The sequence below is a fragment of the Ailuropoda melanoleuca genome, chromosome 5 (genome assembly GCF_002007445.2).
Source record: "Ailuropoda melanoleuca isolate Jingjing chromosome 5, ASM200744v2, whole genome shotgun sequence".
Classification (NCBI taxonomy): domain Eukaryota; kingdom Metazoa; phylum Chordata; class Mammalia; order Carnivora; family Ursidae; genus Ailuropoda; species Ailuropoda melanoleuca.
Genome location: NC_048222.1, coordinates 103,588,949 through 103,605,841, shown reverse-complemented (window position 1 = coordinate 103,605,841; position 16,893 = coordinate 103,588,949). Strand labels below are relative to the sequence as shown.

Below are 16,893 nucleotides of genomic sequence, written 5' to 3'. Positions count from 1 at the left end.
TAATTTTGGGGTTTCCCTTACTCTGTTTTATTTTATTTATTTAATGAATGAATGAGTGAGTGAGTAAGTAGTCATTTATTAGTGTGAATTCCAGTCAGTGAGTTTCTCTCCCAAGGACAGTTTGCAATTATAACTTATCTCTAAGTGTAAGTATTGGAGAGGCAGGACACCTTTCTCATCCATAAAATCACTGGTAGAAATTCATATATAATCTTAAGCAAAAGTTTAGGTCTTTTGTTCGTCTTTTTTTAAATTGAAGTATAACTGACATACAATATTAATAACAGGTGTACAGCATAGTGATACGATGCTTATATACATCGCAAAATGGTCACCACAATAAATCTAGTTATCCTCTGTCAACTGACCAAGTTACTACAATATTATTGACTATATTCCCCATGCTTTCATTACATCTCCATGACTTACTTATTTCATAACTGGAAGTTTGTAGTTCTTAATCCCCTTTACACCATTTTGCACCCCCCCCAAGCCTCCTCCCCTCTGGCAACCACCAATCTGCTCTCTGTATCTATGGGTCTGTGTTTTGTTTTGTTAGTTTCGTTTTTTAGGTTTCCTTTAAATCATCCTCATCTTGATCTTTTCATTGTTTATTAATTGTAGTAGAGACTGGGAAGTAAATCAGATATATTTGCTATTAAGGTATTAGTGTTCATTAAAGGGGTTAGCTCCAAAACCTGGCTCATTTGAATGTGCGGAATAACCTGCGGATTTTTATATAAGTAGGTGAATGTAACTGAACACTCATTTTTGATTCTTTGATAGGCTGCCGAAGTTCCCTTTTTCAATTATCCACTACTTTATTCTACATGCACATAAAACTTCTAATTTTTACTTTTTCTATTTGTTTTCAGAATCACTTTGCTTTTTCAAAGTGTATAGATTTTCTCTTTGTGATTTTGAAACTTACCTTCTTCTTTGCATTTCTCTCTCCAGAGAAGGTTGTCTTCAGCCAGAATTCTCCAGTAGCGACACGTCTGAGCCGCTTGGAGCAGGTCTTTGGGTTCCAGGAATGAAAGCACATAGAGTGCCAGCTGTGGAAAGGAAAAAGCAAGTATACCCATCTTTTAAATATATATACGTGTGTGTGTGTGTGTGTGTGTGTGTGTGTGTGTGTGTATACTTAACATATAAATAATAACTTCTATATAATTATTTTCGATAGAATGAAGTACTTCAAGATCAACATAATATAATTTTACATTCTAATTTTTAAAATTATAAAAGGCAGTACTTTCTAATAGTCAATCTTAAATATGTACCAGACTTCAAAAACTTACTTTATTAGTTTTTATGAACTTCACTCCACCAACTTCACCTCTTCAAGGAATACTTATTAAGACTCTCTGCCTCTGCTCTTGCCTTTGCTCTCTGAGCTTCAACTCGAGAATTCTACCATTTCTGTGTATCGGTATACTTTATTAGTTGTTTAGAGTCTGTATTTTTCTCTCCCCATGACCATGTAAATTCACTGAAGACAGGCCTTATATTAAGAAATGAGATTTCTAGATATTCTGTGTGGTATGATTTCAGATCACTTCTGATAGGTATAATTAATAGTTCTTTATCACATCGAAGTGTTTATTATCACAATGATGAACTTTTCAAACATTTATACCCTTTACTGTAAATGATAATAGGGGACAATTACTAAACTGCTCCATAGACACATAAAAGTAATTAGGTTCTAACTACTTTATATTGCTTACGGGGATTTTCTTGATGGCCCAGATAGATTTTGTATGTTTGAACTAGCTCTTTAGTATATCACTGATTTTAAAATTTTGTTTCCAATACTTGCAAACCATCAATTTTTTTTCAGCATGTACAGTCAATTCAAGTAAATAAGGGAAGAGGAGAGAAGAAAGAGGGGAGTGGTAGCTTCGAGTATGCTTACCCAAGTAGCCTCACCAAACACATAAACATTTAAGTTATGATATTAGAATCAAAATGAGCTAAATACAGCAATAAAGTTTAGTTTTTACAGAAATTAAATTGCAAGAATTAAAACAAACTATCATTCAAAGGGCCAGAGGCCATATGGGGAGGAAAAGCACAATTTGAATTATTTTCTGATGCTAAACAGTAATTATGTGACATAAATTATGCTTAGCCAAGAACTTTGTATATAGAGAGTTCATCATTAATCATATATTTATTGAGTACATTTCATACAGAAAGTACTCCAACCAGCCAGTACTCAATTTAATACTACTACTAATAATTCACAGCAAAAGGCTTTTTGTGGAATAATTATTTGGTCTATCAGAGAAGACCATTCAGTCTGAGTCATTTTAAATAAAAAGGCATAGCTATATTCAACAACCTACGTATGTATGTATATACATACACATATACCAGTACACAAACACATATATATCTCAACATTGTACTTTTTTAATGGATACTCCATAAGGCACTTAATTTTGAAATTATCAATCAGTCAAAGCCTGGGCAAGTTTGCTCAGTGTCAGTAACAGTATTGGGATAACACCATATTCTTCTTCTATGTGAAATTGATATTTAACATAGAAATTATCAGGCACAAAGTTATACTGGTGGAAAAGAGATGTCATTTAGTGCCCAAGATATTCAATATGGTCATACGAAAAAGTCTATGCTTTGCTTTAGTTATCCAACTGAAGTAGAAATCAGGTAATTCACAGAAACAGTCAATGGATCTTAAAGGCTAGAAAACAAATCCAGAGCACCTTAGATTTCAAAGGTACATCCCAAATCATAATACCCTTCATTACCGGTGATTGTGAGATCACCTAGTCCAGTGTCTGCATGCATTAAAGAGTAAAGAAACACTTAGGTGCTGAAGAATGTTGAAGTGCTAACTCCACAGGTAACTGGCATACTTTCCTTTAAAATAGCAAAGACCCTAACTCAACCATGAACTTCAACTTACTCTTTTTAAATCTAATCAGTTCTATTCAAAACATCTAAGTATTTCAGAAAATACAGCAAAATAAAAAATATGAACAAGAAAATCAGAACCAGTAAAAATATAAATCAGAAAAGAAGGTTTAAACCAAGGGAAAGTAGAACACAAATATACTGGCAACAGTATCTTACACGGTTTTTTAATTAAACTGCCAAGCAAAAAAGGAACGACAATTAGTTACACAATTCTTAGTGTCTACTATGGGGGAAGTACACCAGTTTCTCAAAGGAAGCAAGGTTTTGTCACGTGGGGTTTGTTATAGGGCACAGAGAGTGGGCACTGTCCTAAACTACATCTCTAGAACACCAAAGCAGGGGCTTACAGGTTTCTTGCAGCCAAGTAAAATGGTCTGGCTAATACAGTTTTCTATTCATTTGTCTTAAAGGTACAATCTAGATTAGAAATTCCTCCTAAGGACTTCCACTGGACAGAAGCTCTTAAATTGAAAATCTATTTCATATAATTAACTTTTCCTTGGCCAAACTTGAAATTTCAGTGAGAGTTGCTATTTTTTGTTTTTCTCTTATATAACCTATATAAGACCCACCATGTTATATTTGAGAGGTAGTTAATACTTTCCCAGAATCGCTACATTTCCATGGATTGAACTAGTGAAGGGCAGGGTGGGGGGGAGGGGGGAAGAATAAAGAAAATGCTGGGTGATCCTATGTTAAGAATTTAGGTTACTCTAGGTCATCTACTATATCATGATGCTTTTCTTGGTATTTACTTACAAAATAAGGATAATGCTGTTTATCACAAGCCTCCTATGTGAGACTAGTGAGATTTTTATCAAGGTTTTGAGATTAATACATGTTGGTAAAGAGCTTTGAGATCTGTTGAAAGGAATTGTAAGAAAATTATTATAAATCCATTTCCTGACATGAAGGTAACGATGTTTTAAATAATAATAGTACGTAGTCTCTGATAATGGTTTCCTTAAGGATTTAGATCTAAACCATTATTTTTCCACATATAAAATAAAGCATTCGTTTCCTAGTAGAAAAAAAAAAGGAAAATACAGATGATCTGCTAAGTCAGGGCCCTGTCTCATTCTATCTAGCCTCCCTTCTTTTTCCTCAGGCAATCTTTAAAAGAACAGTTAATCCAAGAAATCTTTATTGCATTTACACCAGTTATCGATAATTTGTGCTTAATTCTTAGACTCTTAGAAGTATTTCATATTCTCCTGACTTAAAATCACATTTTCGTGTGTTCAAAAGTTACTATGGAAATACAAATAAAGTAAAACAAAACAAAATATTCACCATTCTTAGAGATAAGGGGACAAGTCTATATTTTAATAAAAATACTACCTTCTAAAATAAGGAGGATATCCAAGGAAACCATGAAGAATATATTAGAGGTGACTAACTACACTTTCAGTCAAATACTTATAAAAGTGCTACCTATTATGAATGTCCTTCTGGAAGCAAAGAGAGCTTATGTCATTTCCTAAGCCAATTCTATTCAAAGCATTCAGTTTTAGAATGAGCCAGCAAGAATTTAAAAAAATTGTTCTGGGACAATGCAATTTTTTTTTTTTTTTTTTACCATTTAAAAAAATCAGTCCAAAGTAGAGACACTTCAGTTTGCTTTTTCCTGGAGTAATGCTTAGTTTCATACATTAAATATGATAAAACTATTTTATTCATATCCGATGTGAAATTATTACTGAGACTATGTTTAATGCCCATAGGATTATTTAGAATGGTTATCTAAAAAAACTGACTCCTTTTCATATTTGAAATTTCAAGATCATTTCAGTGGTATATTATCGTCTTATATATTGTCTTCTTAGCTGATACATAATTAGTGGCACATATATAATTTGTGAAAATATAAACCATGGTGACATTGATTATTTAATTTTACATTATTTGTTTGCTGACAGAAATGAAACTGTGAAGCCTCTAACATCAAGAGAACTACATCTAAGTTATGCCTCATTTATACTGCCAAGAATGCCCATATGATCATAATCAATCTATGATAAAAAATAATGTCAGTTCACATAAAGATATAAAAACAATCATGCATAATTCCAAAAGAAATGCTATAAGGATGTAATCAATGCCGGAAATCTGTGATTGGGAGTTGGTGTGTGTGTGTGTGAGAGACAGAGAGAAGGGGAGAGAGATGGCAGCAAGAAGAGGGATGATTAGTAGAAAAAGATATACATGTGAAATTCCACAGATTTCAAAACAATTACACAATGTAAGTTAACAGAGAACTACAATTCATAGAATCACAAAACAATTAGGGACTATTAGGGACTTTGGATAAACAAACAGCAAAATAAGAAGAAAATTGCTGTTTTAATAAAATCAGAATTTCTAAAAAATCTACTACTATATATAATAAATGTACCATGATAACTAAAGGTTGGACTTCAAATAACCTGGGGAAAAAATCGTGATAAAGAAATAATCAAATTAATGGAACGCAATAGATTACTCTCATATATGACTTATTGCAACGGTGGAAAGAAGTCACTTAATCAGTCCAGAAATATACTTTAATCTGAAAATGATATTATTAAGTCATGGCAGCTTATCATTTACAGCTCTCTTTAACACTAATTAAGAGTGTTAAGCTGACAATACTGAATACCGTAATTAGCATGACCATATTTAAAGGTGGTTGCTGTTGAGTTATATTTTCAAATAGCACCCAATGAAGAATATAATTGATAGCCCTTACCTCTTTAGGGAGCAAGGAAATGAAGTCTCGTTGAAACTGGGGTTCTATCACTTGCATCATATGTTTTACTTGGGTTGGTTCACAACTATCAATAAGCTCATCTAAAGCAAGCAATTTCTCTGGTCCACTCCAGCTCTATCAAAAAGGAAGTAGAAATTTGTATTATTTTAATACTTGTCTCAAATTATAAGCTCATAAACGAAAATCCACATTTATACGGAACATAAAAGGTGGCTGCTTATTGTGCAATTTTCTCCAGAAGTCACTGATGTGAAATCAATTGTCTCATCAAATTTACTAGCAACCTTTATTTTGTAAAATAAAAAAAAGCCATGGTTTTGACAGATAAATATTTTTGCACCGTGTTATTTATTGTAAGTGTTGCATGTTCATCTACCATCAAGATACTGGCTGAGAAACCGAAGTTTTACTTGGAAACATCAGCTTGGCTACTGAATAAACAGGATATTTTGAAAGATGATTTTTCCTTTCTCTATATTCTTTCTAGCGGGCACCATAAAATTTGATGGTGTTAATAAGGCACTTATCTGAGAGTTAAGAAACTGGCAGCATCATGTAGAGAAAAATTAAGAACTGGATATACTGAGCGTCTGATAAGTGCCTTCCACAAAATAAAAGAGCTTTTGACTTATTAGGTGAAAATAATTTCAGATAAAAAAAACAGCAAAATATAAAATAGTAACTTAGTAATAAAATTAGAGTATGAACAAAAGGGTCAGAAAAAAGTACTACATTATGGAAAAACAAAAACACATCATAATACTTAAAAATATGAGCTATATTAAACTAGACTAGAGGATTATTTAAAACATTTTTTTTTTTTTGCCAGTGAGGAACATCTGCACAAAAGAGTCATGATTCCTAAAAGGAAAAATTAAAAAGCCATGTGAATAATTTAAAATGTTAGAAATTCCCTTCACAATAATCATGTAAAACATTTAAATAACCTTGTGATATTTAAGTGAAAGAACATCCTTGAGCAGGACGATTTAAGTATATTTGTGAATTATTATGTCCATTTTGGAAGCAGGTGAAAAGAGAACAATAGGTAGGGTTTGGAGCTAGAAAGATCTGGATTTTGACATTCCATTTCTTGCCACACGAGGAACCTGAATTTTGTAACATGTGAAATAGATAATAACTGAAAACTGAGATATACATACTGAGGATACAGGAAGCCTTAATTAGAATACTTTTTAAAGTACTGAAAAAATTTTTACCCCTTTAGAATCTACAATGAATTTCATTTCTTCTTTTCTATCATAAAGTGTAGATTACGTTAATACTCTCAAACATTTCAGTAGTATTCCTCCCATAGTACTTATCACAAACATTATCTTATTTAATCATAAAAACCCTGGGAAACATTCCCATTTTACCCCTAAATATGAGGAAACACAGGCTCTAATAAATCATATACTTTCCTTTTATTTCTATATATACATGCACCTAGAACATTCTCCTGGAGTACTCATCTTGTATCCTTTTTAGTTAGGGTGAGGACTGACACACAGAAATAAAAAATACTCATATACATGTATGTCATACACATGATCAATTAAAAGCAGTTAATTTGAAGTTAGATTGTTTTGTTTTGTTCAGTTTTCCTCACACAACTTCAAATCCTGGTTCAAAACTTACCTCTTTGACAAAACTTACACTGATCAATCTCCACTCATCTCTGATCGTTTAGTACCAATACTATAAACTCTGATTTATTGATTTACATTCCTCATAGGACTGAAGGTGTGTTTCATAACATGTTAACCCTCTGCATCTATATTTAAGGATTCATGGACACTAGTATAAGGATATGCCAATTTGGGTGATGGACAACTTAGGCTGACTAGATTAAAATGCAGCTTTAATTAAGTAATTTGATAGCGTAACAATTTTTTTAAGACTTTATTTATTTATTTGAGAGAGAGCAAGAGAGAGAGAGAAAGCAGGAGAGGGGGGAGGGTCAGAGGGAGAAGCAGACTCCTAGCTGAGTGGGGGAGCCTGATGCGGGACTTGTTCCAGGTCTCTGGGATCATGACCTGAGCCAAAGGCAGGCGCTTAACCAGATGAGCCTCCCAGGTGCCCCTTAATGCAAACTTTTTAAACCCCTTTGCATATATGAATGACTGCCCTAGAAATAGTTTTTGGAAGTGTTTATGGTTAAATTTTGATATAAAAATAAGGATGTCGTATGTAATCTTCACTAAAGAGTGAAAAACCTTTCAACATATTACTACTCTATATACTTTACATAGATTAATGACATTAATAGCTATGATGAATATTTCTACTTTAAGGTAATATACATGTTTGATGTTTTCTTTTTTTTTTTCAGTTAATGTTACTGGTTTCTTAAGAAAGAAAGGAATAGGAAAACATTATCAATACATGATATATAACTGCATTTTTTATCAAGGATTTTAGGGGATGGGGTGTAGAATGAAAAAAGCCAAAACAGAAGATAAATACTAATTCAGATCTTAAACATTAAAAACTGTGTCAGAAATTTCTGTATATTTCAGGAAAAGTCTATGACAAAAATTATGCCTGCATAGCACAATGTTTCTAGGACTTTAAACAATGTTTTGTTTTTGTTTTAAGATTTTATTTATTTATTTGACAGAGAAAGAGAGTGAGAGAACACAAGCAGGGGGAGTACCAGGGGGAGAAGGAGAAACAGGCTTCCCGCTGAGCAGGGAACCCGATGTGGGGCTTGATCTCAGAACCCTGAAATCATGACCTGACCCGAAGGCAGATGCTTAACCAACTGAGCCACCCAGTCGCCCCAACAATGTTTTTGTTTTAAACACTATTTGATTTAACAAGTCAAATAAAAAGCATACCTTGATTTAAATTATACATACATTCAGCAGATGGTACTTTGTGACATTTTATTGAAAAGTACACCACTGACAAGGATTAGCAACATAGGCTGTAAACCAGATAGTAAATGAGACTGTTTCCACAAGCACACATATTCAACAGTCTCATTACTCATTAAAATCACATCTCTTAGATGGTTCCAACAAAGGTATGAGCCATATAGACATTTTCCTCTCTCCAGCCTGGATTTCTTCCCTGAACTCCAGACCATATATAAAATTGCTTACTCAATATGTATTCTTAGATATGTAATAGAAACTTAACATTTCCATGATCTTTCTCTTCAAATATGCATGTCCACAATCCTCCCTATTTCTGTAAAATGTAACTCCATCCTATTAGTTGCTCAGGCCAAAAACTCTGGAGTCATCCCTGACTCTCCCATTCTCACCGCTGTCAGAAGGTTCTGGTCCATCAACAAATTTAAAAGTCTTAAACTTCAAAATATATCCAGAATCTGACCATTAACTACATTGCTCTAGCTACTATCATCTCTCACCTGGATTATTCCTATAACTCTTACCCAGTCTCTCAGCTTCCCACCTTGGCCCTCCTTGTTTTATTCTCCACCAAAAAGTGATACTCTTCTGCTTAAAACCCTCTAGTGGCTTCCCACTTCAAAGCAAAAACCAAAGTCTTTAGGTTGGCCTACAAGGTTCTAATTTCCTACTCCTACCCCTCTTGTTTATTCGCTTTAGCCAGAAACACATCAACCATGCTCTGCTTCAGAGACTTTTCACTTGCTGTTCCTGGAACATTCTTGCCCTTAATATCCACATGGCTTGCTTCCCTACTTCCTTCTGAGACCTACTCTGGGCAACCTTTCTAAAACTGCAAACCAGTTCCAACCCCCCGCATTCCATCCCCCTCTTGACTATAACGTAAATTCTGTGAAAAAAGGGGTTTTGGTCTGTTTTGTTCACTACTGTATCCCAAATCCAAAGTAGAACCTAGCACCTGACAGGTGCTCAGTAACTATTTGTTGAATAAATAAATGAATCCCCAAAGAGTCAGGAAATACTGCACCACCACGATCTCAAAATTCTCTCCAGAGAGTATTTCTAGTATTTATATTTGACGGTATTACTAGGACTTACTTGTTTAGTCTGGTTCCAAGACAGTTTCCAAATTTTGTATATGTACAGGATTTACCAGAAAGGGAAGTATGTATTAACTTGAAAACCTAGCAGTTAATGACCACATTAAAACAAAATAACAACCTACACCAACCTTTAATGAGGAACAGTGGAAAGAGTACTGGATTGGGGATCAGAAAGCCAAACTTTTGGAGAAGATACTGCCACTAATGAGATTACAGTTTAACCTCTGTGGGTCATAGTTCTTTTACCTGCAAAGTACTGTGTAATTCTGTAATTCTGATAATTCTTTTATTTCTGTTTATTTCTGTTCTGAAAAACAGTTGTCCTGGATAAAAGCATCTTTCTTTGGTCTTTCATGGTAAAGTTACGTGAGAACATATTTAAGGGGATAGGAAAAACATTCCAAATTCAGAGAGGATCAAGAGAAACAAAACTTACTTTGTGGACAAAATTGCAAATGCAAACTTGAAAATTCCCCATGGAAGTGGTATTTTATTTCAGATAATTAGAGCATGCAGGTAGGAGAAAAGAATATAAGGAGCACTGAACTGTAATCAGGAGCTTGGATTTCACCAGTAAATTCACCACGGAACCATATGAAAGTCCCTTAATTAATCTGAGTCTCAGAGACCCCACCTGTATAATAAGTGGCTTGGTTCAGATCAGTGTTACCCAAATGCTGGTGGAGGAGTGTAAGATGAGAGTCCTACGACTCACCATCAAAGAGTCTGATTCAGTGGTCAAGGTGGCGCTGAGGACATTTTGTTTTAAATAAACAACTCATTCCAGTATTGATGCAAGTGATTCATAAACCAGTAGTGGTTAATAGTTTGGATGATCCCTGTAGCCCATTCAGACAAACATTTTATGACTTTGGGCAGTACTGTGTCTGAATTTCATGTGGTCAATAACTCACTTCTCATGACTTTCTTAAACTCCTCACACAAGATTTCTTCCTCATACTGCCTCAAATACAATTGCAAAGTAATACCAAATTCATTTTCTTTTGGCATTATCCTGGTTTAATATTTTGTTGATTAGCAAATAAAAAAGACCTAAATAAAATAAGTTAGAGAACATGTACAATTTCTAAGTATTGACATGGAACTTAATTAAATCCTTCAACAGAGTATTTTTATTCCACTTTTAATTTCAAAACACGTATTTTCTGCTTTATCATTTAAAAAATATTTTGAGTATAAGTATTTTCAAAGTACATTCACAGTTTTAATGCAATGCAAATTTGTTTTGATTAAAATAATGCTAATAATGTTAAGCTAATAACATTTGTATAAAGCAGTTTTTAATAGCCCCTTTTTAGACCTGAGAAAACTAAGGCTCACAAAGGGTATTTCTTGACCAAGAGAGGAAACTAACATTTATTGAGTCTCCACTATATTTCCAAATATGGCTTTAAGCATATTTAAATGTTGTCTCCTGTTTGACAACTTTTTAGTGTTAAATCTGCTTTACAGAGAATGAAAATAATGCAAGAGTGGTTAGATAATACCAACAACATTGCCCAGTATTAGGAGGCAAAGCCAAAATTTGTGCTAAGATCTTTTTCTTCTACGTCATATGTGTTTCTCATTATATCAGGATACCTCTAAATATAAATTTCAATATAAGATAATGTTAATGTTATTGGTGCCTTTACTTACTCAAAAATTTTCAAGTGACAAACCCATATATTAACACCCAAATGCACAAAATGACCAATCCTCTGCCCCGAAATTAACAACCTGAAACATCAATCCGGCTGCCAAAAAAAGCAGAATCAATGGTTACTAAAAATTTAAACAGTACAAAATTTCTGGTTTTTTGTTTTGTTTTGAATCTCCACTTCTATGTTGCAGTGGCATTTTGTTTCAATTTCCCTTTATCCAAAATGGTGTATCATTTGTTCTCATTCAATTTATAAATGGAGTACAAAGTACTTTGTCAGAATAGATGGAGCTGGACCAAAACAATGCTGTATCACTCACTGCCTTAGGAGCAATAGCAGAACAGTAAGGGGACAAGTGCTCCCATTTTGCCTGTTATGCAACGGAAAAGTCCTCATTAAATACCCCCACAGCACATCTGCAGAAATCATGCCATTTTAATTATCCCTCAACTATAGTAAGGTCAACTCATGACTCCCCCACTTTACTATGAAATTATATCTCCCTACATGTTAGGCATGAAAGCATTGTAAGCTTTTAGACAAGTGATTCATCTCTAGTTCCTTTGGTGCCAGCCCTGAAAATAAAGGGCAATGCCCAACAATGGGGCCCTGGGTGTGTCAGAGATGGATAAGGTACTCAAAGGATTAAGGTCCTGATATACCTGTCTAGTTGGCCTTTTGTTGCTAGTAGATTTCATTACTGCAGAATATTTATCTGAAAAAATACATAAAGTACTATAACTGCAGGGATAATTCTACCTATTATTCCTATTAGCTAAGAACAAGTTTTCTTCCCTGCATCTACTTGTCATATGAAAAGCAACCAAAAAGAAAGAAAGCTAACCTAATATTCTTTAGTTTACTGAATCTCATTAATTCTAAGAAATGATTTTTTTCTTTTAACAAATAACATTTCTGAAGATGGACTGCTTCTAATAACCTATGGTATCTCAGATTTGATGACATACAATATGTGGTAACATGTGGACATTTCACTAAGAAAAGCATGAGCGAGGGGTCCCTGGGTGACTCAGTAGGTTAAGCGTCTGCCTTCAACTCAGGTCATGATCCTGTCCCGGGATTAAGCCCCACATCAGGCTCCCTGCTTGATGGGGAGCCTGCTTCTTTTTCTGCCACTGCCCTGCTTGTGCTCTCACGCTCTCAAATAAATAAATAAATAAATAAATAAATAAATAAATAAATAAATAAATAAATAAAATCTTAAAAAAAGAAAAAAGCATGAGCTAGCTAAATAGGTAAGCATTATACAAAGAACTCCCCCAAACATCCTCCCTGCTCAGCAGGGGGCCTGCCTCTCCCTCTGCCCTTCCCCTGCTAACGCTCTCTAAATAAAAAAATAAAAATAAATAAGTAAATAAAGTCTTTAAAAAATGCTATGAAATCAGCTTCTGCATTACTCTCACGTGCTGTGCTGCTCGCACTGTATGTGACTACAAGCATGACAACACGTACCTATACTCCCATCTCCTTGGCTTAATCAAAGATGATAAAAATCTTTAAGGTATTTCTTTAAAAGTGTGAATGTCTGAGTTCTATTTTCACCTCTTACTGATGGATAGATTTCTTATCAAAAGGATATGGTAAAAAAAAAAAAAAGAAAAGAAAATTCTGAGAGCATGCATTGGAAAAAATTAATTAAAATTTTTTAAAAATCAGGAACCTAAGATAAAACAACTGGGAGGAAAAGAGGTAATATCCTTGGGGAAAGGTAAGTTTAATCAATTTGTGACTATGAAAACGGAAAAAAAAATTTTTTTGTAATTTTAGTTGTTCATAACATTACAGTAAGAATAATACACAACTTTAATTCCTCTAACCCACAGATTGCCAGTCTCACACTGGTGACATTTTGGGCCTGAGAACAGTTTGCTATAGGAGGCTGTCCTTTACATTGCCCCTACCCACTAGATGCCAGCAGTGTCCTGCCCTGAAACAACCAAAAATGTTTCAACAGAGGGAAAAATCTGCCTCCTGTTGAGAACCACTGCTCTAACCTTTCCGTTACCAACTGAAAAAAAAGGTTACCCTAGTTTCTCTGAAATCACCTGAAGGACAGAAAACAATTTTAAAAATCCATTTAAAAGCAACATTGATTCAAGTGAATTTTCTAGCTACAGAAAAAAAAGATTAGGACGTTTATTTAGTTTTTGCCCAGGAATTTAAGGATTTACATAATGGACATCTTAAAAATCTGAAATATCAAATAGTCAAATAAAGTATCTTCTTTTTCCCTTATGCATTTTTATTCCCTTATGCATTCATAAAATACCACCAACCAAGAAGCTGGAGTTGGAAATATATTCATTTTACATTAGTGCCATGGTTAATATAAGAGATAGCTTCACTTCACATTATTTGTATTATTTAGTATTTACAAAGAATAATTAAGCAAGTGTTTAATCTAGGTTAACTATTTTGCTAAATACCTGATTTATATGCATTATCTCCTTGGAAGAAGAAATAAATCAATTTACTATCAGGAGTTATAAAATTCATAACAGAGATTTGGTTGTAGCCAACCTTCCCAGTAAATTTTCAAAGAATTTAAATGCCAGTAAAATACAGTAATCAGAATTGGAACACAATAAGCCATACACAAGCATGGCACAGATGAAAAAAAGCTGTATCAACTCTTGGAGACTACTAGGGTAACAGTGATGGGTAGGTCACCACTAATTAGCAGAGTCCCTACATTACTCTTAAATGCTTAACTTCCAAGCACTATATTTATTTTTCAAGAGATTTATTTATTTGAGAGAATGCGTGCGTGTGCACGTGAGTGAGGGGATAGGCAGAGGGAGAGCGAGACAGAATCCTCAAGCAGGCTCCCTGCTGAGCATGGAGCCCAACAAGGGGCTCAATCCCAGGCCTCTGAGATCATGAGCTGAGCCGAAATCAAGGATCGGCTGCTTATCCAACTGAGCCACCTAGGCAACTCCCAAGCAATAAATTTTAGAAAGCAAGTACATTCTGTGACCCCAGAAACCCAAACATAAAGGGGAAAAGGAAGAAAAGTCTTATTATCTAAAAGGCAATAAAAAATGCAAATGTATGCTAATACAAAATAAGCATTGGATTCTCTCCATTGATACACTTAAAAATTAAAATGAGCTCCCTTATTTTCAATAGCATTTTTTGTTGTCACATGCTTCACATAACATAAAATTCACCATTTAAAATGCACATTTAAATAGTTCCCAGCACACCTATCTTGCTATGCAACCATCAGCACTAACAACTCTAGAACACTTCCATCACCCCAAAAAGAGATCCTGTACCTATTAGCAGTTAGTCCCAATATCCCCTCACCAATCATATTGCAATCACTCATCTACATTCCGTCCCTATGGATTTGCCTGTTCTGGATATTTCATGTAAATATAATCATGCAATATGTGGCCTTTTGTATCTGGCTTCTTTCACTTAACATAATGTTTTCAAGATTCATCCACCGTGTAGCATGTAACAGTTCCTTCTCATGGCTGAATAATCCCTTATTTTTTGCAGCAATTAAGTGAAGCATTTCAAGTACTATGTTTAGACAGGTCACCTGAAACATTTTCAGCCATTCCTGGAGGCCTGAAGGTGGTTGGACAGATGTAATTCGGCGTCGTTGTTGCCCTTGGCCATTGGCTGCTCTCAGGTCTCCAAAAGTTGTTGGTGTTGCTGAACATGGTACAAGCCCAGTGGTACTACAAAACAAAACAAAACAAAACAAAAAAACCACAAGAGTGGAAACAAAGATAGGCATTTATTAAGAATAATGGACTTTAATTTAATAGGAATATGATTTGGCATATTTCAAACATCAAGAGAATTATTACTTTTATTTGCTTATTCCCAGAGAGCAAGGATACACAAAATCTAGTTGGCTATTCTTAGAGTAGGTTTCCTGCCTCCTACATAGCCACCTGTTATTATCCTGGCAATGCTAATTGCAACCAAATAACAGAATCTCTATGGCAAAATTGCAGCTTGTTGATACATATAAGTAATGTTAAAATATATCCTTAGAAGATATAGGTCCCACCTCTATTATGGCCACTCTTCAGTGACTTAATTAAGTCAAAGTTTAAATATCCTTAATAAAAGGAGTTGTAAAACTTACTAATGCTTTGAAAAATTCATATGTAGAAGCAGTATGCTCAAATATTTTGGACATTTCACTAGACACATTCTAAACTATTCATAATACTTAACTTCTGTCCAACTTTCCACTATTGTTTACAAAGCTTAGCCTAGATGACGTTTGACAGGAACAAGCCTTGATTAGACATATATTTACTCAAAATAGTTAAATATTGAAAACTTACTATATTATATGTAAAATTAAATAAAATGAGATGATCACCTTTATCCAATAATTTAAATTCGGAGACATTAAAGAAAACAAACAAACCTGAAATTCAATTCTGCCACTAGTAAAAGGAAAAAGTTAAGACTAGATGATCTATCTCTAAAACTGTCCAACTTTCTTAAAAATGACTAATAGCAGGAAAAGGATAGTTATAACCATGTTATTAATATTTTAAGCTTTACTTTCTAATTTCAATAATAATTTATTTAATCTTGAGGTAAATACTGAATATCTCTATTTTAGAGACATTTGGGGGAAAAGTGCAGGAAGACTCATAATTACATAATTATGTATTATATTACTCATAATTACATTTGTAAAATAATCTTCAATTTATTGAGCTATGATAATAAAGTTTTTAAATCCAAAGAACATACAAACTGTGTCCTAAGAGCTCAATATGTAGTTCTGAAAAATTACTAATGAAACAACTCCCCAATTCTTCACTATCCAACGTATCTCATTATTTTGTTTAAAAAAATGTATCTTAGTCACCCGATTTTACAGAAAATCTACATATCTACCACCTTTAAATCTTTTAACATTACACATCAATGATAATCTCTAACTACAATAATCAAATCCACCTTCCTATCTATCAAATTTCAAAGGTAAGCTCTATTTTCTTCTCCAAAATGAAAAAGAATGTGATCATAACTTAAATTTTCTAATAAAGAAGATGGAAAATCAGTTTCATTCTTATTATTACAAAATCTGTCAAAAAAATTAAAAAACACCAAATATATACTGACAAAGTCTCCGAAAAGACATGGAAATCAATATGCTGCTTGGTTTGCTTTGGTAAGATTATGTTAAAAGGCTGAAAATAGAACTTGTACCTTTTTAGGTGTTTTCTCAATATAAAAAGTGAGCAACTAAAGACCAAATTTTATTAAAATGTGTTCTGTAGTAAAAATTCAGCATTTGTTTACAAGCGGCCTTAAAAACAACTGAACAATTCAATTTAATAGAAGTATCAGCCATATTAATAGAAGACCAAAATGATATGGCTCACTGGAATCTACACATTAAAAACAGTATATTTTTAACATTAAACTCAACTTTCTCATCTAAGAAATACTTTATCAAGACTAGAAGAAAAAAGCAAAAATGAAGTGAAGAGTTTCACTTGTCTCTCTATCACTCCACACCCTCCGGTGGAGGTGCCCAA

At 33.8% G+C, this 16,893-nt stretch overlaps 1 protein-coding gene across 5 annotated transcripts in view; it reads right to left on the bottom strand.

Annotated features, from left to right (window-relative positions):
* FBXW7 (F-box and WD repeat domain containing 7) overlaps positions 1–16,893 on the bottom strand; it is a 234,440-nt gene that overhangs the window by 10,552 nt on the left and 206,995 nt on the right. For all 5 annotated transcript variants that reach the window (XM_034661524.1, XM_011235604.3, XM_034661525.1 and 2 more), the window contains 3 exons: positions 14,916–15,057; positions 5,675–5,809; positions 932–1,055 (listed from right to left, as the gene is read on the bottom strand). In XM_034661524.1, the coding sequence (XP_034517415.1) occupies positions 932–1,055; positions 5,675–5,809; positions 14,916–15,057 (401 nt within the window). The remainder of the gene's footprint in view (positions 1–931; positions 1,056–5,674; positions 5,810–14,915; positions 15,058–16,893) is intronic.